Below are 21,734 nucleotides of genomic sequence, written 5' to 3'. Positions count from 1 at the left end.
GCTCTGCTCTTCAGTACTAATTAGCTAATAGTCAATACTGAATGTTGGTTTAGTCAAAGTGAATAATTACAAAATATTTCTTCCTCACATTTTCCCTGGCTTGGCAAGTGGCTTCTCTGAAAGAGGCTGGAACTTCCCCAACAAGACCAGGCTCATAGCTGGAGAGCCCAGTCCTCCATCACTGGAGTCAGGTGGCCTTGTCTACACTGGGAAAACACGTTAGAAAAACATTAACTAACATCATACTAAACTTGATTTTTTTTTCCGGGTGGAATCTGATTAACTATGATCAGCTAAGACATATTTAAACACAACTGGTCCCCATCTGCATGAGATGCTGTCGTTTCTAACATCATGTTTGCCCTAGCACCCTTTCTAACGTGGTGCATCTTTCCAGTGCATTCACAGTAAATGGGAGTTTTCCCATTGACTTCAATTAGAGCGAGGTCAAGCTCTTAGAGGTTTTCTGGATCTGAGAGTTCTAACTGCTGATATGACACTCAAAATATTGGTCACACAGGAGTTTTGACTTACATACTGAAATGAATGCTCACTTGTGGCTATATTATACTATCTCACAGAGGCTGATGTGACAGGTCTCTTTTTCAATAGGTTGCAGAAGGAATGAGACACAAAAGCAAACAGAGTTAAGGTTGCTAAAGGAGAGCTTTTCTATAAGCTGCTTTCTATTACTTCTCTGATCCACGCTCCCCACCCTTGTTTTTAACACTTCACTGGTCACCCTTCACTTTTTGTTTACAGGCTGTTTGAGGATGGGCGGTAACTTTCTGTGATAACAGGCATCAGATGTGGTTATGTCGAAGAAAAATGAGTCTTTCAGTAATTGCTGACAGGAAGGGAGTGCACTGAGTTAACCAACAGGTGACAATAAAAGTAACAAAGTTTGTAAACGTATCGAAAAGAAAGATATAAAATACTTCTTGAGTAGGGAGGGAACGAGAAAAGTTGCTGCTTCAAAAGGAAGGGAGGGGGCAGCTGTTTTAGCTTAGATGCTTGAGATCAGAAAAAAATCAAATAAATTGGTCTGCAAAAATCCCAAATACAAAACAGCCAAAGAAGGGGGCAGGGAGAACAGGAGATAGAGCAGAACCACTGCAGTGTTATGTAGATCATTTTCCACATTAAAGCATTTCATCTTGAATAAAGAGGTCTGATTTTCCTTTTGAGACAGGTTTCTGCGAGAAACTTCACAAGCCAGTGATGATGTTGTACATGATCCTGTCATTTAAGGGAAGACAGTGTGGCAAATGAGAACAAATCAAAAAGACTTTTCTTTGTGTGTTTGAAGTGGAAGTTGAGTCATTATCATTCATCACCAGGCTAGTTAGTGCTCATTCGGGTGACAGTTATTTTCTGGAAAGAAAACAGCTTTTGATGCCTTTTAATTCCTGAAAATAAAAGAAAAAAGGGCTGTCAGCGTAACAGGCATCCGGATGGGGCAATTGAAAATCGTGCACAAGGAAATAACTTTAAATCCTAGGGGAAATGTAGTACGAATGGAAAGGGCTACAATAACCAGGACAGTTTTCCTTGTTCCTTAGTGTTTCAGAAACTTTGTTAAATGGATAAAACTTTCTATGCTGAATTTATAAATGAGACACATAGACAGGGCAGTACACAGAAGTTAGCATCTTTTTATAGGGTATTTTCTCCTGTTATTTCCTTTTAGGGGAGCTGTGTATTTTGAATAATCCCGTGTATGACATCACTAATCTTGGGGTTTATTTGAATCAAACACAGAAACCTGAGTATAAAAGTGCAAGACTCTTTTGCCCTACATTAGTCCTTATAGGATGAAGACCTGACCTCATTAAATTCAGTGGGGCCCCCAGGAGTACGTCTACACTGCAACTGGGAGTGAATCTCCCAGTCCGGCAAGACAGATGCCTGCTGGCAGCACTTGAGTGAGCTTTCTAAAATTAGTAGTATGGAAGTTGCAGCTCAGGCAGTGGCTCGAGCCTGAGTCCAAGCCTGTGCCAGACTCCCTGGGTCTGAAGCTGGGTGGCTAGTCCAAGCCACCTCCCATTCTGCAACATCTACACTGCTAGTTTTAGTGTGCCAGCTCCAGCTGAGCTAGCACTAATCTGTCTACCCAGGCTAGGAGGCACACTCCCAGGGTGTAGACATACCCTTAGTGTTAAAGGGAAATGATAAGGCAAGAGAGTTGCCTTAGCTGGCGGATTTTAATTCTCAAATCCAGATGTGGTTCTGGGAGTCCTGCCACAGAACTACTGTTTTTAAACAAATAGCTGCAATCCACGAAGCATTTTAATTTATAGAAATAAATGTGCACCATTCCCTTCTGCTCTTCACCATTTCTATTTCTCCTTCACTTCTTCACCCTTTGTTTTTTTCTCTCCTTCCACCCATCATGGTAGCTCAGCTGATTTGATCCTCCTATCACTCCTACTACTTCCTGAACATAATCTGTTCTTCTGGAGGCAGCATTTAGAAGTGCTGTGGATTTTCTCCTGCTAATCCTTTCTCTTGGCGGTAGCTTCTCTTTCCCCAAAACTGATTTCTTCCCCCTGCAGCTCCACTTCATGTCACTTTTCCTATTCTCACATCTCTCTGCTGCTGATATTGTGCTGATTTATTTTCTTGTTCCTCCCAATCCCACCCTCCATTGCTCTTCTATTTGTCTTCCCACAACGTTGCCTCCTTCCTTCTTCTGTGTATTATTTGTATTACAGTGGTACCTAGAGGCGCCAACTGAGATCAGATATCAAGCCCCACTGTGCTAGACATTGTAGAAATACATAATAAAAAACAGTCCCTGCCCTGAAGAAATTATAACATCAGGGCCTGTCTGCACAGGGCGTTTAGTCCAGACTAATTCAAGTTAGTGCAGATTGAAAATGCCGGTGAAACAAATCCTTAAATCCCTAAACTTCCTACTTGCTGTGAATTTTGGAGTCTTCTTTTCAATGTGTACTAAATTTGATGCAAATTGAGTTAGTGCAGATTGCGGTTCATGTGGACACACTGCTGCTGCTCATTACTTTGGTAGTCCTCCAATGGTTACCCCACAGTGCTTTGTGGGCATCCAGGAGTGACCTGTGTGCCCTCCCCTGCTTTGGGGTCAAGTTGACCAGATGTCCCCTCCCCCATTTAAAAACTAGTACAGGGCCAAGATTGGCCCATTTGCTGCTGGATTCCAATGTATCAGCATTGCAATATTACTACTCCAGCTTTCTCACAACATGCATCGAGCAGCCTCTTGGAGCCATGGTGAGATCTTTGGTCTCCTCACCAAGTGGGAGACGTGACAATGCGGGCAGCTCTTGTGGTCAACCACTGCAATAAAAAATATACTGTTCAAGGAGATCTCAAAGTAGATGGCCCGAACGGATCATAACTGGGGTGCCTATCAATGCAATATAAAGAACAGACAGCTAAGAAAAATATTCAGAGCACCCAGCAATGACCTGTCCATTTTATGAAGAGCTGGATGGGATTTTTTACCTAATACCCTTATGGAGACTTGAGCCCCTGATGGTGAGCAAGAGTCACTGGAAGATGAGGAGGACAGTGAAGGGTCTCATCAAAACCCAGGACCTAGAGGGTGGCTGTAGAGGAAGCCAGCCTGATTCCCAGCCTGCAACATAGGAGGTAGATCCTGCCAAGAGGTTCTTAGAAAATAAGTATGTATCTTCTGTCAGTACAATTTATTATTATGCTACATTGCTGTGCTAACTTCCATTCTGGGTGCCCAAGGGTTGCTGCCATTTTGGGCAGATGTGAGCAAAGAGCTCTGTTTCATGTTTTTACAATCACTATGAGCAAAATGTATAATGTTTTTTTTCAAGCTTTATTTTTGTCTGAGATGTACTGGGGTAACTTGTGCAATTGAAACCATTGAAAAATCACATAAAACCTGCAGTGCATGCATGGTACACTGAAGAATTTATTTTCACAGAAATATAAAAGCACAATCACAAGACAAAATAAAGAGTGCAATAACATGCCACTTCTACCATGCGTAAAAGCAACAATGTGCTTTAAAATAGGCAATAATCATCACTACTGCACTCATATTTGCTCATAACTCACCTACTGGATGGTGAAGTGAATGAATTGCTGTTTAGTGTTTTTGTCATTAAAGGGTATGACAGAATGGTACGGCCACTATACTAGCAAGATGAAAGTCAATTGGCATCACTGCCCTTGAAAGAATAAGAAGTCCTAATAGCAAAAATAAATAAATAAATAAACGTGGGAGATTACTTCTGTAAGTCTCCAGTCCTGAAAACTGAGACATGAATAATTGTACTCATGTGAGTAGTCCCACTGAAGTCAGTAGGACTATTCAAGTGTATACACTTAAGCACGAGTTTTCTTCTATCAGGCAGAAACTTACAAGGCAAGAGGATAGTCAGTCAGTCAGGCATAGGATTCTCACAGACTCCAGGAGTAAATCTACTAGCTTCAATAATTCCAATATGAGAGAAGTGACGTGGCAGATATAAAAATCAGAAAAATCGTCAGTGTTGAGTTTTACATTGAAATATTTCTGATATTGAACTCTAAATGAGATTTGACTTTCGGCTTTATCGGTGTTCTAATTTTGTACCCCTGCTCAGAGCATTAAGTTGGTTAGTATCTTAGGATGGTGATGCACCACAAGTGGTGACTCAGGGGAGCTTAACTTTGAGGACAGTATGTCCCCACGGTACAGCCACCGATGCATTCTTGTTAATGAGACGGTGACTACAGCTGAGTTCAGTGTTAACTATATCTATTCAGCAGGTACTAATTTTCAAATGCAAGGAAAAACTGTTATCAGTTGTAATATGCTAATTTTAAAAGTGTCCACTGAACACATGACACTCATAAAGCCTGGTGGTATACTCTAGTTGAATTGTCCCTGTAGTGAAGCTGAACTTTTCTATAGAAAGATGAATGCAAATTACTCCCTGGTTCTGTCATTGCCACCAACAAACATTCACATTCATATGCAAAAACACCCCCCCACTCATCTTTTAAATTACATGCATGCTGGACAATGTTGCTTTAGAACAGTATTCACTGCAATCAGGCTATGAATGCAGTCTGCATTCTGATCTGAGTCTGTTCTGTCTGCATCTCCCCTCTAGGTTTCTTCTCTCTCAGCAAAAAGAAACACCCCACCTCAAACCCAGTCTCAAAGGCTATGGCTAAAAACAAGAAGCCTTATTCATATGAATGAGGCTGTTTTTGTAAGTGCAAATGCGGAAGCTGCCACCACCAAAATGTTTAGGAAACTGGTGAAAGGAAATAGCCTTCTTGTAGCCTAGAAACTAATTCAAGCATTCAGCTCTGTAGCAGCTACCTCTGGCTGAGCTGTGGCCACGATGCAGCACCTAGAGGAAGATCTGACTATCCTTGGAGAAGCAGATGATATCTTCTGTGAAGGTAAAGAACCTTTTATTAAGCAGATCTTTTTAATACACGGATTGAAGACAGGTTTGTACTTGGCTTGTATTCTGTTTCTTTGGTAAAAGTTGAAGTTCTCCACCGGCTCAGGACAGCCACTAGGGCTCACAGTGATAGGGTTGAAAAAGACTTGCTTTCTCTCAGTAAAATAATGGGAACAAAAGCTTTCTGGGTGCAAGATAGTGAGTGAGATTCATATTAACTAGGCAGACAGGTTACACAGCGAGGGTGTTAGCTCAAAAGGGAAAGCAAAGGCGGAGCTACATACAAAAGAGCATCCCCTTTGATCTAAAAAGTTACACTTTGCAAAATAAGCTAATACAAAGGGGCCTGTGTTCAGTGATAGACACTGTGGGCCTGATTCACCATGGCCATAAGGCTTGTGCTGTCACTGGCACCAGTGCAAAAGGCTACTAAAAGAGAATGGAAATGTTTTACGTCCACTTCGCACTCACTCTCCATTGCTGTAAAGGATTATACCAGGTGGAGGCCAATGAGAATCAGGTCCACAGTCTCTCTCTCTTCTCCCACCACTCCCCACTGGCTTAGACACAAAGGGCTTGATCCCGCAAGCCCTCCCTGCACACAACTCCTGTTGTCTTCCATTGGAGTTCAACTAGGGTGACCAGACAGCAAGTGTGAAAAATTGGGACGGTGGGGGGGGTGTAATAGGAGCCTATATAAGAAAAAGACCCAAAAATCAGGACTGTCCCTATAAAATCGGGACATCTGGTCACCCTAAGTTCAGCGCACAGAGGGTTTGCAGGATTGATCTCAAAGATTGGTAACCTTTAAACTCAGCTGCAACATAGTTTCAGCAAACTCAGTTTAAACAGAGTTTGGCTGGTCACTTGGGATGGGGCCAAACCAAGTTATTGTAGCCTGAGTAAAGACTAGACCAGAGAGGAGAACACACTTTAAAATCCTGGCTTCCGTGATGTGCTGCCAATATCTGAATAGGTTTCCCACAAATATCCTCCCACCCTTACACTGTGACGTATCCTATGCCAGATGTGCAGTGCATTTGCAGAGGCAGGCTGAGAGGTCAGAGCATTTACTCCTGTGTTTTCATTTATACACAAGTACTTTCTACTAACTATAGCCCAGGAGGGAGGCAATGCCACCCGGCAAACCAACTTACACTTAGCTGGAAATGTTTATGCTTCGTACCTGAAAACTATACTGAGTATACAATAATGTAACGCAAAGTTCAGTTTGTGCAGTTTGGAAGGAATATAAATCCTCCTGCTTCAGGGCTTAAATGAACCTCTAACTATTGGGGTTCTGGAGGAAGGTTTCCCCTGGGGGCAGCCTATCCCATCATTACCTACTGTAGGGTTTCTTGTAATTCCTCTGAAGCAGCTGGTAGTGTCAGTGTCAGGCTACATCACTGGTCTGATTCAACAGGATTCCTCTGGGTACAGTTTTCAAAGGTGCTTAAGACCCATTTGAAGTCAATGGGATTTAGGCTCCATAGCCACTTAAATGCTTGGGAAATTTTTGTCTCATGTTCCTAATTTGAAATGTGGGGAGTAAAAGTGAACTTTTTTTAAAAAAAAAATACCTGCATTTGATATAATGTAATCCAGTCCAAAGACAAACACACAGCATTCATGCAATCCTTGTGGACACCATGGCTAAATCATCTCTGGCAGGAATGACTTCTCAGGAGCCAGCGAAAGGCTGGTTACTGGGAGCCAAGGGAATCATCCTAACTAACCTTCCCTTTAGTTTAGTGGAAGACTTAACCAGAGGCCCAGAGGAGCCCCCAAAAGTCTTCCCAGCATATCACTGGATAGTTGTAACATGATCTGACCCTCAGCCACATTGGTGGCTAGATGGTATTAGGAACAGGTTCCCATAGTTGGGGGGGAGGGGGGTTAAAGGCCCATCTAGATGAGGCCCCTCTCTGTGTTTTTCCCTCTGTCCTATTTCCTTTCTTTTGAGTGAAACACAGTATGTTGCTTTTATTTTCCAAAGCACCTGTTAACGCCATTCATGGCCTCAGTGAGGGCCCAGTACACTCCTATAGAGTGGGCCACGCCAGCAAGTGAGGAGCCATCTTCTGAGTCTCAGAGCATTTCCTCAGCCACCTCCACTTGCATGGAAAAGAGAGACTCAAGAGATTAGTGTTACCAGAAGTGAAAGGAGGCCAGAATGGAAACAGGGCCAGCACATGAGTAACACTGCTCCTCCCATGTCTACTAAGATCCACAGATACCTACAGATTTTGGAGGCTGGACCCACTGCAAAACCCACCATATTTTAGAGAAAAGGATTAGGAGGAAGTTTAAGTTCCACGTTTCCAGTCTCCTATACTGGTTAATGCTGCAAAGGACCTGTGTCAGCATACATTTGTTTCCTGTAATTCTATGTTCCCCTGCAGTAATGGGATACTAAAAATATCTGTAGCTTCATAATTATAGCAAAAATATGTCCAAAATTTTCCCCTTCTTAAGCTGTGAAATGTTGGTAATATTTTTTCTGTGGCGTGGTAAGGAATGTCTATCACAGGGGAGAGAGGTGACCCGCAGCACATGATCTGACAGCTAAAGCTCAGCCTGAAGAGACAAATGAATCAACCAACATGCAGATTTAGAGACTTTTAAGATTAGAAGGAATCATTGTGACCATCTGGCATGGCCTCCTGCCTAATACAGGCTATAGGACTTCCCTGAATTAATTGCTGTTTCAAAACCAATAACTGTGATTGAACTAGAGCAGAACTTGTAGAAAAACATCCCTTTTTTTTTTTAAAGATTTCCAGTGATGGAGAATCAACCACAACCATTGGTAAATTGTTCCAGTGGTTAATCACCCTCACTGTTAAAGATTTGCATCTTATTTTCAGTCTGAATTTGTCTAGCTTCAGCTTCCAGAGATTGTGGATCTTGCTATTGCTTTGTCTGTCTAGCTTTGAAGAATCCTCTATTATCAAATTCTTGTTCTCTATATAGAGGATCAAGTTACCTCTCAACCTTCTCTTTGGTAGTCTAAATAGATTGAGCTCCTTGAGTCTATCACTATAAGCCATATTTTCCAATCCTTGAATCATTCTCGTGGCTCTTCTTTGGCCCCACTCTAATTTATCAACAACCTTCTTGAAGTGACAAAGAGTCCTGTGGCACCTTATAGACTAACAGATGTATTGGAGCATGAGCTTTCATGGGTGAATATCCACTTCTTGAAGTGTGGACTCCAGAACTGGATACAGTATTCCAGTAGGAGTCACACTGGTTCCAAATACTGAGGTAATATAACCTCTCTACTTCTATTTGATATTCCTGTTTAAACATCCAAAAATTGCATACTTTTGGCCATAGCATCGGACTGGGAGCTCATGTTCACCTCATTATCCATGAGGATCCCCAAGTCTTTTCCAGAGTCACTGCTTCCCAGGATAGAGTTCCCCATCCTGTAAGTATGCCCTGCATTCTTTGTTCTTCAACCTTAACTTTGGCTGTATTGAAATGAATATTGTTTGCTTGCTCTAAATCAATGACCTGTCCTCTTTATTATGTGCCACTCCACCAGTCTTTATATCACCTGCAAACTGTATCAGTAATGTTTACTTCCAAGTCACTGATAACAATGTTAAATATATAGGTGCAAGAACCAATGTCTAAGAAACAAAACTTGCTTATGATGATGATTTCCCATTTACAATTACATTTTGTGACCAATCAGCTAGTTCTTAATCTATTTAACGTGTTTCTGTATCATTCTAGTTTTTGAATCAAGATACTGTGTGGAACAAAGTCAAATGCCTTACACAAGTCTAAGTCTATAAACACTATTTCCTTTATCAACCAAACTTGTAATCTCATTTTTTAAAAAGATACCAAGTTAGTTTTAAAAGATCCATTTCCATAAATGCATTTTGATTGACTTTAATTATATTACCCTCCTCTAAATTCTTTATTAATCAGGTATTTATCAGCCATTCCATTATTTTGCCCAGATCAATAATTGCCTGGGTCATCCTGTTTATGGTTTTTAAATATTAGTACAACATTAGCTTTCCTTCATCCCTCAGTGTTCCAGAGAGCTCCTTGGCCAGCTTCTTGGATGTAAATTATCCAGATGTACAGATTTTAAAATGTCTAACTTTAGTAGCCACTGTTTCACATCCTCCTTAGTTACTGTTGAAATGAAATGGAAAGTATATCATCATTATGCAATAAGAATATATCATCTGCTTTTTCCCAAACACAAAACAGAAATATTTATTGAATACTTCTGCCTTTTCTGAATTATTGTTGACAGTTCTATCATTTCCATTGGTAGATTTTCAGAAAGCCTTTGACAAGGTCCCTCACCAAAGGCTATTAAGCAAAGTAAGCTGTCATGGGATAAGATGGAAGTTCCTCTCAGGGATCAGTAACAGGTTAAAAGAGAGGAAACAAGGGGTAGGAATAAATGGTCAGTTTTCAGACTGGAGAGAGGTAAATAGTGGTGTCCCCCAGGGTTCTGTACTGGGACCAGTGCTATTCAACATATTCATAAATGATCTGGAAAAAGGGGTAAACAGTGAGGTGGCAAAATTTGTAGATGATACAAAACTACTCAAGATAGTTAAGTCCAAAGCAGACTGCAAAGAGTTACAAAGGGATCTCATAAAACTGGGTGACTGGACAAGAAAATGGCAGGTAAAATTCAGTGTTGATAAATGCAAAGTAATGCACACTGGAAAAGATAATCCCAACTATACATAAAAAATGATGAGGTCTAAATTAGCTGTTACCATTCAAGAAAGAGCTCTTGGAGTCATTGTGGATAGTTCTCTGAGAACATCTGCTCAATGTGCAGTGGTAGTCAAAAAAGCAAACAGAATGTTTGGAATCATTAGGAAAGGAATAGATAATAAGACAGAAAATACCATATTGTCTCTATATAAATCCATGGTATGCCCACATCTTGAATACTGTGTGCAGATCTCAAAAAAGATATATTAGAATTGGAAAAGGGCAACAAAAATGATTAGGGGTATGGAACAGCTTCCGTATTAGGAGAGATTAATAAGACAGGGACTTCTCATCTTGGAAAAGAGATGACTAAGTGGGGATATGATAGAGGTCTATAAAATCATGACTGGTGTGGAGAAAGTAAATAAGGAAGCATTATTTACTCCTTCTCATAATACAAGAACTAGTAGTCACCAAATGAAATTAAAGGCAGCAGATTTAAAACAAACAAAAGGAAGTATTTCTTCACACAACACACAGTCAACCTGTGGAACTCTTTGCCAGATGATGTTGTGGAGGCCCAGACTATAACAGGAATTTGGTAAGTTCCTGGAAGATAGGTCTATCAATGGCTATTAGCCAAGATGGGCAGGGATGGTGTCCCCCTCTGTTGCCAGAAGCTGGGAATGGGTGACAGGGGATGGATCACTTGATGAGTACCTGTTCTGTTTATTCCCTCTGGGGCACCTGGCTTGGGCCACTGTCAGAAGACAGGATACTGGGCTAGATGGGCCTTTGGTCTGACCCAGTATGGCTGTTCTTATGATGGATCAATACCATTGTTAGGATTCCTTTTGTTCCTAATATACTTAGAAAATTCTATGTGATACAGCTGACGAGTCCAAACTACACATACAAGTGTATGTCCTGAAAGAAGATCTTATAATTAATTTCCTTATTCTTGCATTTATATGCCACCTTTCATCTCAAAGCACCCTAGAGAGTTTTACAAATGACCACTTTGAAACACTTTGCCCATCAATGAAATGCAACCACTTCTGGTGTGAAATACAGCAACTTTTTAACAGCGCACAGAGAGGAATCAAAGAATATTTATTTCACTTAAAAGTACAGAAGATCATTTACATAAATTCTTATATGGCCTTCATCATCCTAGTACCTAAGCAATCACCAAATAAGAATTTGGGCAGAGCATTAAATTAACACACCTGCTCTTGAGAATATGCTATTTGGTTTTTAGTGACTATAAGTGTTTGGGATTTTGAGTTTACATCTCTTAGAAATACAGCACCTCAAACAGCACAATGCTCCCTAACACCATCATGGGGTATGAGTACACTAGAAGCCAGACCATACCCTCCATATGACCTAGATTTTCCTTATCTCCCATTCATGTACAAATTTAGCAAGCTCGCAGCCCCATGTACTTCCACATGTAGTTAGCAATTATTAATATATCTAAACTTAGAACTTAATTACAGTTATTACCAAGTCTTTTAGACAGCTACTCCACACTAGCCTGTACTCACTCATGCTTATCTCCCTCTCTCGCTGCTGAATAGCCTATCTGGCTGCACTTTGGGTAGATGACCTACTTTTCAATAGTTTCCACAGAGCTAATAAAAAATCCTTTTTATTCTTCCAGAGTATGAAAAAGCAAAAAGCAACTATTTTTGATAATATTTAGTAAACAAGAGATCCATTTTAGACAGTCCACAACTATATACATGAAATCCCAGAGGTCCTTTCCCTGCCCAGAGCTGATTTGCTTATTGGGTCATGCAACCATTCTCTCAGCATTGCCATCTTTTGAAGAGCTCCTTGCAGAATTGTAATTACATTGTTCACAATATGAGTTTGCTTCCTTGTGAAAGTCCCTCTTTGAAGAGATAAGCAATTTAGATTTAAGTTTCATGATTGGGGTGAGGTTAACCTGAAATTAGGGTGCAAATAACACTCAATATTTGTTTGATATATGTTTGTAGTAGGGAAAAAACTAGGAAAGATCCTTCCTATGATTACTGTAAGTTTAAAATACAACTTTATATGGTTATTCACAAAAAAAACAATAACGTCATTCAGTTCTAGTTAAGGTAAAATAATCTCAAATCTTTGAAAACCTGGAAAATCCAAGTTAAAATTCCACATGTAAAAACAAATCATTCAAAAAGTATAAAAATGACCTTAACTCTGTCCCCTTAGCGCCACATTGAGACAAGCTTATTAATTCATACAACCACTACAGGTTCATCTCTTTAGTGACCACAAAAACATAACTTGCTTTTAATTAACTGGTGTGAAGCTTTTCTCAAAGTGGCACTTCTGGGCCTTATGTTCTTTGGGTGACCAGAACCATGCAGTTGAATACTTTTGAATGGAGTGAGAGGGGGACTTTAATCAAGTAGAACACTATCTTGGAATTTTCAAGCAGTTTGTATCTTTTGAGAAAATGACAATATTCTGTTGAGGACTTTTTAGTTAAAGTGAGTAAATTTATTCCAAATGTAATTCCAAATTAACAAAGCTCTTTGCATGGGAATTCCCTTAGTTTATAAAATAATGTTTCAATATTGCTAAGTGGCTGGAGTCCTTAAAGATATTGTGATCCCTGCAGGGACTGAGGTGAAACTTTCAAGCACCACAGGAACTTTGGCAGACTTTGCACGCCACTTGGGAATGAACCTCATTCCTACTTAGACTGCCTCCTGTCTTCACATGTGGCTTCCTCTCCCCCATTCCCCATAAAAACTCCTTGCCCCACTCATAGGGGTTGCATGTTTCTGCTCCTTCCACATCACAGAGTGCATCAAATTGATGCATGTATTATCAAACTATGGTGTGTACACTTAAAAAAAAGACGTGTTTCAAAATGATTTGCATTCATTGTGGGTAATTCTCTATGACCCTACATTTTCACAAAAACAACTTTTAAGAAGTGGGGAAATAAGTATTCAAACACCAAGGACATATTTACTGAATATTCTTTACTGAAGACCAACCTCAGTCAAATGTATGAACCATGGGCCTATTCTGTTCTCATACTTCTGGGACATTATGGACAGTTGTACTTGAAAGCGGTTATAGCTCATCACCAGCCCTATCTATCCCTTCAGCTTATCTCATGTGCCTATAGAAGGAGAATGCACACTGAGCTGTAGTGGACAAGAAAGAAGAATGCCCAATAGTTCATCACCAAGGCTACAGTGTTTTCTTGCAGAATATATATTTCTTAACTGAGTTTTTTTAGCCACAGGCCCAGATTTCAGCACATTTAGCCAAAAAACGTGTATAGACCTTGTTATCATTCAGAACAGGGATGGATTTTTAAAGAAGTGACATATAATGTTTTCATTTTTTAATTTCTTTTTTGTTAAACCAACTCTTCATTAACCTGTTTGTTACACCAGTCATTGCTGATTGCGGTTAATAGATGTAAAGGTAACAGAACTAAAAAGGAGTCTGCTCTGGTTTTTAGTTTAAGGATCCACAATAAGATAGTTAGACAGGTCTGCTCACCCTTATCTCCTCCCACCCCACCTGACCGCACCCCACCCCCAACTCAAGATGGTTTTTAGATTTTCAAAACACATCCTGTGACAGCTAGAGTATTATTTGTATCGGTGCATTAAGCTCTGTATTTTAAGTAGAAGTGATTGATTCTTTAATGATGGTATATTTTTTTTAAAAATAATTCAATCAGAGATTGTTTCTGCACTGTTGTCTCCCTCTTTTTTAATTAAAGATCTTTGATGTTGTTTTCCTAACTCTGCCTTGATGCCTAACTGAATTTCATGATCAACATTATTTTTGGAAGGATAATCATAATAGTAATGCGAATTTCAGGCCACCTAAATTCGTAGCATTTTGCCAGCCTTCTGAGAAGAAAGCAGGGTACATATGGGCTAGTGAAGCAACTTACTAGATGTGCTCAGACAACATTTTAGGCTCCCAAAACAAGTGCCTTTCAAAATTTGAACTAACATTGCCTTTCCTTCTTATCGGCTTTATCTAATATTTGTAGTTCCTTGTGTCGGTGTACAGCTCAGTAAAAAATATAAGGGCTCTAGTGTCAAATCAAATTATTAAAGTCCTAAAACAAATTTGGAGTGATTAAAACAGTCACTTAGCATATATAACTTTAGCCCCTTAACAATTCAGTGAACAGTTTCACAGCCTATTGTGAACGCACACCCATACAAACACATGCTAACCATGTGTTTGTGGTTAGTGTATTAAAGGTGTGGCACCCACAAACCCACTAGGCCAGGAAGTTCAGAGTTAAGGCTAATGCTTAGCTCACATGTTTGTGTGGAAATGGAAAACGGTACATCAGCATGAGTTAAAGACAGAGAGGAGAACTGTCAAACGCTTGACTGTGTTAAAGTGGCACATAAATGTTGAAAGTGAACCCTGGCTCACAGAGCTATTTAAACTTGATTTTCAGCGGGTTGCACATAACAGCATGATTTCTTTAGGAAATCCCTACATCTGATTTTAATCTATGGAGTGTGGCCTGGTCCCATAGAATTTGAGTCAAAATTTCAAAAGCTGCAAGCTGTGAGTTGCATTGGAGGAGGGCAGCTGAGTTAGTCAAGAGATTTGAATAGGGTTCCCATTATGGCTTCAGTTGAAACAATCCCATTTAAGTTTTGAACGTCACCATTTCATGGGAACCACCTCTCAAAGGCTAGGTGGATGTGTGCTCTCGAGAACATTTTGCATGCAATATGAGAGAAGGTACTTATTCCCCAAACAACCATCTACTTTCTTGTACCCAAGATTATAGTCATTTTTCCAGTGGATAACAGGTGAGACTAAAGTGCTAATGAAAAACTTGATGAAATAGCCTGGATTGTAAACTTTCATAAATGTGAACATCCATGAATTAAAAACAGGCAGACACTGACATAGTCTAACTTAATTGCCTATAGCCTGGCAATTAAAGGGTTCAAAAGCCCAGGCTTTCAAAAAAATGGGTGCCTAAAGTTAGTCTACTAAATCTTAATTTTCAAAAGTGCTGAGCAGCCATTGAAGTCAGTTGGGAGAAAAAGAACAAAACGGACTGGGTCATACAAAAGACAGAGTAAAATAAAGAATGGGGCTTTCACGCGTGCTTAAACAATTTAGGAGCACAAGTTCCACTGGAAGTCAGTTCCACCCTAAGTAAATAAACAAACACTAAAATGTGGCAGCAGGAGAAAATATCAGGGAGGGACACAGAGTAATTTAAAAAATTTATTAAGATGATTTTAAAAAGTGAACGGTACAGAGTTTAAGCATAGAAGTTTCTGGTTATCAGGAAATAACGTACAGATTATCAAGAGGTGCGAAGTTCGGTTTAAGATCGAGTGGCATAAGTAATACATAATCTGCAATATCCCTGATTGGAGGTAAAAGGTTGAGGGGGCAAAGTACAGACATTGAGATATGAGGGTATGAAGTTCATATAATGGCTATGCTCGGGTATGGGGTATAATGAGTGGATATGATGATGAGGATGGATTGACCCTCATTTGGTGAGATTCAATGTTTAGGGAGTTTATGGTTCCCGTTCATATGATCCAATGGAGAAAGTCTCTTGGTCCCTTTCTCGTAGTCAAACAACGTCACTCTGGCTCACGCCTCCTGGTACTGTCAGTGGCCAGTGATGTGTTCGATGTAGACGTCCCTGGACCATCGGATGGTGTCTGAGACCATGAGGCGCCGCATGATCCGTGCGTAGCGTCGACCGATCCCACAGGTCCGCAGCACATGCTCATTGCAGGGGTCCCAGGCGCCCAGGGCTCCGACAATCAGGGCGTCCATCTGCACCTCCAATACACTAGGCTGCATCTGCACTTAGAAATTTGGCAAACTCCTGCTGTTAGCCTAGCATCAGTGCAGCTCACGTGATGCTAGCAGCAGTGGCAGTGGTATTGGAGAACAGCTACTTGCCATTTTGCCAATATGTTGCCTAACGCTGCACATTCTTATCCATAATGGTAATCATGGTCCTACAGTTCCTAGACCAATGGTGGGAGAACTCCCTAAAATTCTTGCTGTAGACAAGGTCTAGTGGTGATGATCCCAGTGAACAAGCTTGTTCATGGAGTCTTATTATCTAGACCAGGGGCGGGCAAACTTTTTGGCCTGAGGGCCGCATCAGGTTTTCAAAATTGTATGGAGGGCCATTAGCAGAGGCTTATGCCTCTCCAAACAGCCAGGCCTGGCCCGGCCCCGCCCCCTATCCAACCCTCCTGCTTCTCACCCTGACTGCCCCCTCCCGGACCCCAGCCCCATTCAACGCCCCTGTTCCCCACCCTTTGACCACCCCGACACCTATCCACACTCCTGCCTCCGATCACCACCCTGAACTCCCTGCCCTCTATCCAACCTCCCCGCTCCCTGCCCCCTTACCACGCTGCCTGGAGCACCGGTGGCTGGCGGCGCTACAACCATGCTGCCCAGAGTGCCAGGACAGGCAGCCATGTCACCCAGCTGGAGCCAGCCACACCACCATGCAGCACAGAGCACCGGGTCAGGCCAGGCTCTGCAGCTGCCCTGCCCCAGGAGTCACAGCCCCGCCGCCCAGATCATTGTGCCAGCAGCAGAACAAGCTGAGACTGCAGGGGAGGGGGAACTGTAGGGGAGGGGCTGGGGGCTAGCCTCCCGGGACAGGAGCTCAGGGGCCAGGCAGGAGGGTCCCGTGGGCCGGATGTGGCCCACGGGCCGTAGTTTACCCACCTCTGGTCTAGACCCATGTTAAAAATAGGACCCTGAACTCATCCCACTGCTTCCAAAAAACAATATTCCTAAAACACACTTATTCAGAACACTGCCCATAATCAGCTCATTATATGACCCTCCTTCATTAAGTGAAAGTATATAGCAGAGACCAAAATTATAATCAAATTATATTCACTTTACAAACAGGTAGTTGCAACACCTCCAATTTCATCATCCCAGGCTCTCCTTTTAGGTGGCCTGTCTTCCTTCCTCTCCTCTTACCAAACCTAAGAGGAAGCAACAATAAAATTACAAGCTTTTGTGCAACTATTTCTGTGCTACCCTGAATTCCAAGAAGCTGCTTGTGAAAGTGACTCTCCTTTCCTGAAATCTCATGGCACTTTCTTCTTAGTATATAATCTGAAGTTTTAAACCCCCAGTGCTGGGTCACCATTCCATTAACTGGAACTCTTGGAACCCAAGAAATTCAGCAAGTGTCAGTCAACTCAGCAAGAAACCTGAAGTTTCCTCTAAGGGTTCTTTAAAGCCTCCCCTTATGGAAAAGTCCTTCAGAAAATGACAGCCTTTCAACAGGGTTTTTTGAACCAGCCTGTAGAATTTAATAGAGAATTATATCCCCCTCATAGAGAATTCTATAGGATGGTTCAAAAATTCTATAGAAAGGTTATCCCTATCTATTAAATTCAATAGGTTTTCAGAGTAATTTCCATAGAACCCTATTGGAGTCGTTCCTATAAAATTCCATATGACTTTTCCATCAAGCTCCTTACAGTGTCTGAATAAAGACACTGGTTAGTTTAGCACAGACTCCCTGGAATCAATGCATTTCAATATTTTCATTAATAACTTGGATAATGGAGTGAAAAGTGTGCAAATAAAATGTGTGGATGACATCAAGCTGGGAGGGGTTGCAAGATCTTTTGAAGATAGGATTAGAATTGAAAACAATCAAATTGGAGAACTGGTCTGAAATCAACAAGATGAAATTCAATAAAGATGAGTGCAAAGTACTTCACTTAGGAAGGAAAAATCAAATGCACAACTACAAGATGGGGAATAACTTGCTGGGGAGTAATTCTGGCTAAACAACAAAGTAAAAGAAGCAGTGAGAGACAAAAAGGCATCCTTTAAAAAGTGGAAGTTAAATCCTAGTGAAGAAAATAGAAAGCAGCATAAACTCTGGGAAGTGGAGTGTAAAAATATCATTAGGGAGGCCAAAAAATAATTTGAAGAACAGCTAGCCAAACACTGAAAAAGTAATAGCAAAATTTTTTTTAAGTACATCAGAAGCAGGAAGCCTGCTAAACAACCAGTGGACGATTGAGATGCTAAAGCAGCACTCAAGGATGATAAGGCCATTGGGGAGAAACTAAATGAATTTTTTGCACCAGTCTTTATGTATGAGGATGTGAGGTAGATTCCCAAACCTGATCCATTCTTTTTAGGTGACAAATCTGAGAAACTGTCCCAGACTGAGGTGTCATTAGAGGAGGTTTGGGAACAAATTGATAAATTAAACGGTAATAAGTCACCAGGACCAAATGGTATTCACCCAAGAGTTCTGAAGGAACTCAAACGTGAAATTGCAGAACTACTAACTGTGGTATGTAACCTATCATTTAAGTCAGTTTCTGTACCAGATGACTGGAGGATAGTTTATGCGACACCAATTTTTTAAAAAGGCTCCTGACGCAATCCTGGCAATTACAGGCCAATAAGTCTACCTTCAGTACCAAGCAAACTGGTTCAAACCATAGTAAAGAACAGAATTATCAGACACATAGATGAACATGATTTGTTGGGGAAGAGTCAACATGGTTTTTGTAAAGGAAATCATGCTCACCAATCTACTAGAATTCTTTGACGGGGTCAATAAACATGTGGACAAGGCTGATCCAGTGGATATAGTGTACTTAGATTTTCAGAAAGCCTTTTACAAGATCTCTCACTAAAGACTCTTATACAAAGTAAGCTGTCATGGGATAAGAGGGAAGGTCGTCTCATAAATCAGTTACTGGTTAAAAGATAGGAAACAAAGGGTAGGAATAAATGGTCAGTTTTCAGAATGGAGAGAGGTAAATAGTTTTGTCCCCAGGGATCTGTACTGGTACCAGTACTTTTCAATATATTCATAAATGATCTGGAAAAAGGGGCAAACAGTGAGGTGGCAAAATTTGCAGATGATACAAAACTACTTAAGATAGTTAAGTCCAAAGCAGACTGCAAAGAGTTACAAAGGGATCTCACAAAACTGGGTAACTGAGCAACAAAATGGCAGATGAAATTCAGCATTGATAAATGCAAAGTAATGCACACGAGAAAATATAATCCCAACTATACATATAAAATGATGGGGTCTAAATTAGCTGTTACCACTCAAGAAAGAGATCTTGGAGGCATTGTGGATAGTTCTCTGAGAACATTCACTGAATGTGCAGTGATAGTTAAAAAACAATGTTGGGGATCATTAGGAAAGGGATAGATAATAAGACAGAAAATATCATATTGCCTCTATAAATCCATGGTACGCCCACATCTTGAATACTGCAGATGTGGTCGCCCCATCTCAAAAAAGATATATTGGAATTGGAAAAAGTTCAGAAAAGGGCAACAAAAATGATTAGGGGTATGGAACGTCTTCCATATGAGGCAAGATTAATAAGACTGGGAATCTTTAGCTTGGAAAAGAGATGACTAAGGGGGATATTTACTCCTGAAAGCACAAGAGCTAGGGGTCACCCAATGAAATTAATAGGCAGCAGTGGTAAAACAAACAAAAGGAAGTATTTCTTCACACAATGCACAGTCAACCTGTGGAACTCTTTGCCAGAGGATGTTGTGAAGGCCTAGACTAGGGTTCAAAAAGGAACTAGATAAGTTCCTGGAGGATAGGTCCATCAATGGCTATTAGCCAGGATGGGCAGGGACGGTGTCCCTAGCCTCTGTCTGCCAGAAGCTGGGAATGGGTGACAGAGGATGGATCATGTGACCATTACCTGCTCTATTCATTCCCTCTGAAACACCTGGCAGTGGCCACTGAAGAAAGACAGGATACTGGGTGAACCTTTGGTCTGACCTAGTATGGCCATTCTTATGTTCTTATGTACTGCTGAATAGGACCTGGGGGTTGTAGTGGATTCCAAATTGAATACGAGTCAACAATATGATGCAGCTGTGAAAAAGGCTAATATTCTGGGGTATATTAACAGAAGTGGCATATGTAAGATATGGGAGGTAATTGTCCTGCTCTACTCAGCACTAGCAAGGCCTCAACTGAAGTACTGTAATCAACTTTAGGAAAGATGCTGTGTAATGGGACTCATCACAGTAGTGCCTCTTGCTGGCCGTCTTGGGATTAGCTCTACAGATCGGTACGCCCTCTCCCAATGGTGCCTCACCCGCTGCCACATCTGTTCTCTGACCCACGTCACTCTAGGGACCGTGGAATCCTCTTCATGACACAGCCCTCCGACCATGTTACCATCTGTGCTCCCCCCTTTCAGGGGTTTAGTACAGCAGTCCAGCCAATTTCCAGTGGCAAGTGGGGGGGACCCAGGCCCACCCACTACTCTGGGTCCCAGCCCAAGGACCCTCTGAACCTCAATCACTTGCTGCATTCCTTTGCCTTGGCTACTGCTTCATCTCCCTGGGCCACTTCCCTGCAGCCAAAACACCCTACTCAGTCCCAGCAGACCATGTGGAGCTCCTTCTGTACTCCCTGGGTCCCTGCCTGCACTGCTCTGTCCAAGGTGCTACAGGGTTGCAGCCTACTAGATACACAATCTTCCAGCCTCGAGCTCCAGGCGGCTACTGATTCTGCTTTGCCCTGTGACTCTTCCTATATGGGCCTGCTGGGCCCAGACTGACTGCTCCTCACAGCCGCTCTCCTTTTGGCCACTTCCACACACAGCCTCCCTAGGGCCCTATGAACCCCTTACATGACAGTGTGGAGTGGTTGCCCCATCACATGTGAACAAACTGAAGAGAGTCCAGAGGAGAGCAACAAAAATTATAGAAGATTTAGAAACCTTGACCTCTGAGGAAAGGTTAAAAAAACTGGGCAAGTTTAGTGCTGATAATAGAAAACAGGGGGTGTGTGGGAGGGGAACACACCTGATAACAGTCTTCAAATATGTTATGGGCTGCTATAAAGAAGACTGTGATCAACTGTTGTCCATGTCCACTGAAGATAGCGGGAGAAGTAAGGGGCTTATTCTTAAGCAAGGGAGATTTAGGTTAACTATTAGGAAAAACTATCTAACTATAAAGGTAGTTAAGCTCTAGAAATGCTTTCAAGGGAGGTTGTGGAATCCACATCATTGGCCATTTTTAAGAACAGGTTGGACAAACATCTGTCAGGGATGGTCTAGGTTTATTTGGTCCTGCCTCAGCACAAAGGGGCTGGACTTGATGCCTTTTTGCGGTCCTTCCAGACTTACATTTCAATGATTCTATCATTTTTATACCTCATTCTTGTTTCACCATGCTCCACTGTGGTGAAACCCTAGTTCTGGGATGCAAATGGGCCTGAAGTTGATATTAAAGGCATATTATTGATTAAAGAGTGTTTATTGTTTAAAAAATAAAACACTATCTTCAAAAGTAATCTCTCCAAGTGTATATTCAGAGTCACATCTGAATTTACTGACAAAAAGATGGTTTTTGCATCTGTTAGCATCACAGAGCTAATACAGCTACAGGAAAGCAAGTGGGATTTTATTGTGCCTCACACTTCATCAGCAGAACTGTCATCTGAGCTCCAGTTGCTGAATCTTTATTGCTGGTGATGTTGCAGAAACCAGAATGAGCACAACTTGGTTTTCATAAACTCGATTTCTCTGCTGGCATATGGAAAAATCATCTATT

General features: G+C 41.3%; 1 protein-coding gene across 4 annotated transcripts in view; it reads left to right on the top strand.

Annotated features, from left to right (window-relative positions):
* The first annotated feature begins 5,048 nt into the window (after window positions 1–5,048).
* RIPOR2 (RHO family interacting cell polarization regulator 2) overlaps window positions 5,049–21,734 on the top strand; it is a 96,556-nt gene continuing 79,870 nt past the window's right edge. For 2 of the 4 annotated variants that reach the window (XR_005593639.1, XM_039522474.1), the window contains exon 1: window positions 5,050–5,415. Coding sequence is in view for 3 of the 4 variants with exons in the window: in XM_039522474.1 (XP_039378408.1) it covers window positions 5,355–5,415 (61 nt within the window). In the remaining variant the exon portion in view is untranslated. Of the gene's footprint in view, window positions 5,416–21,734 lie in introns of all 4 variants that reach the window. The other 2 variants (XM_039522472.1, XM_039522475.1) reach the window with 2 other exon arrangements.

The sequence above is a fragment of the Mauremys reevesii genome, linkage group 2, assembly GCF_016161935.1.
Source record: "Mauremys reevesii isolate NIE-2019 linkage group 2, ASM1616193v1, whole genome shotgun sequence".
NCBI lineage: Eukaryota > Metazoa > Chordata > Testudines > Geoemydidae > Mauremys > Mauremys reevesii.
Note: the sequence above shows the minus strand (reverse complement) of the source record. Positions and strands in the feature narration are given on the sequence as shown.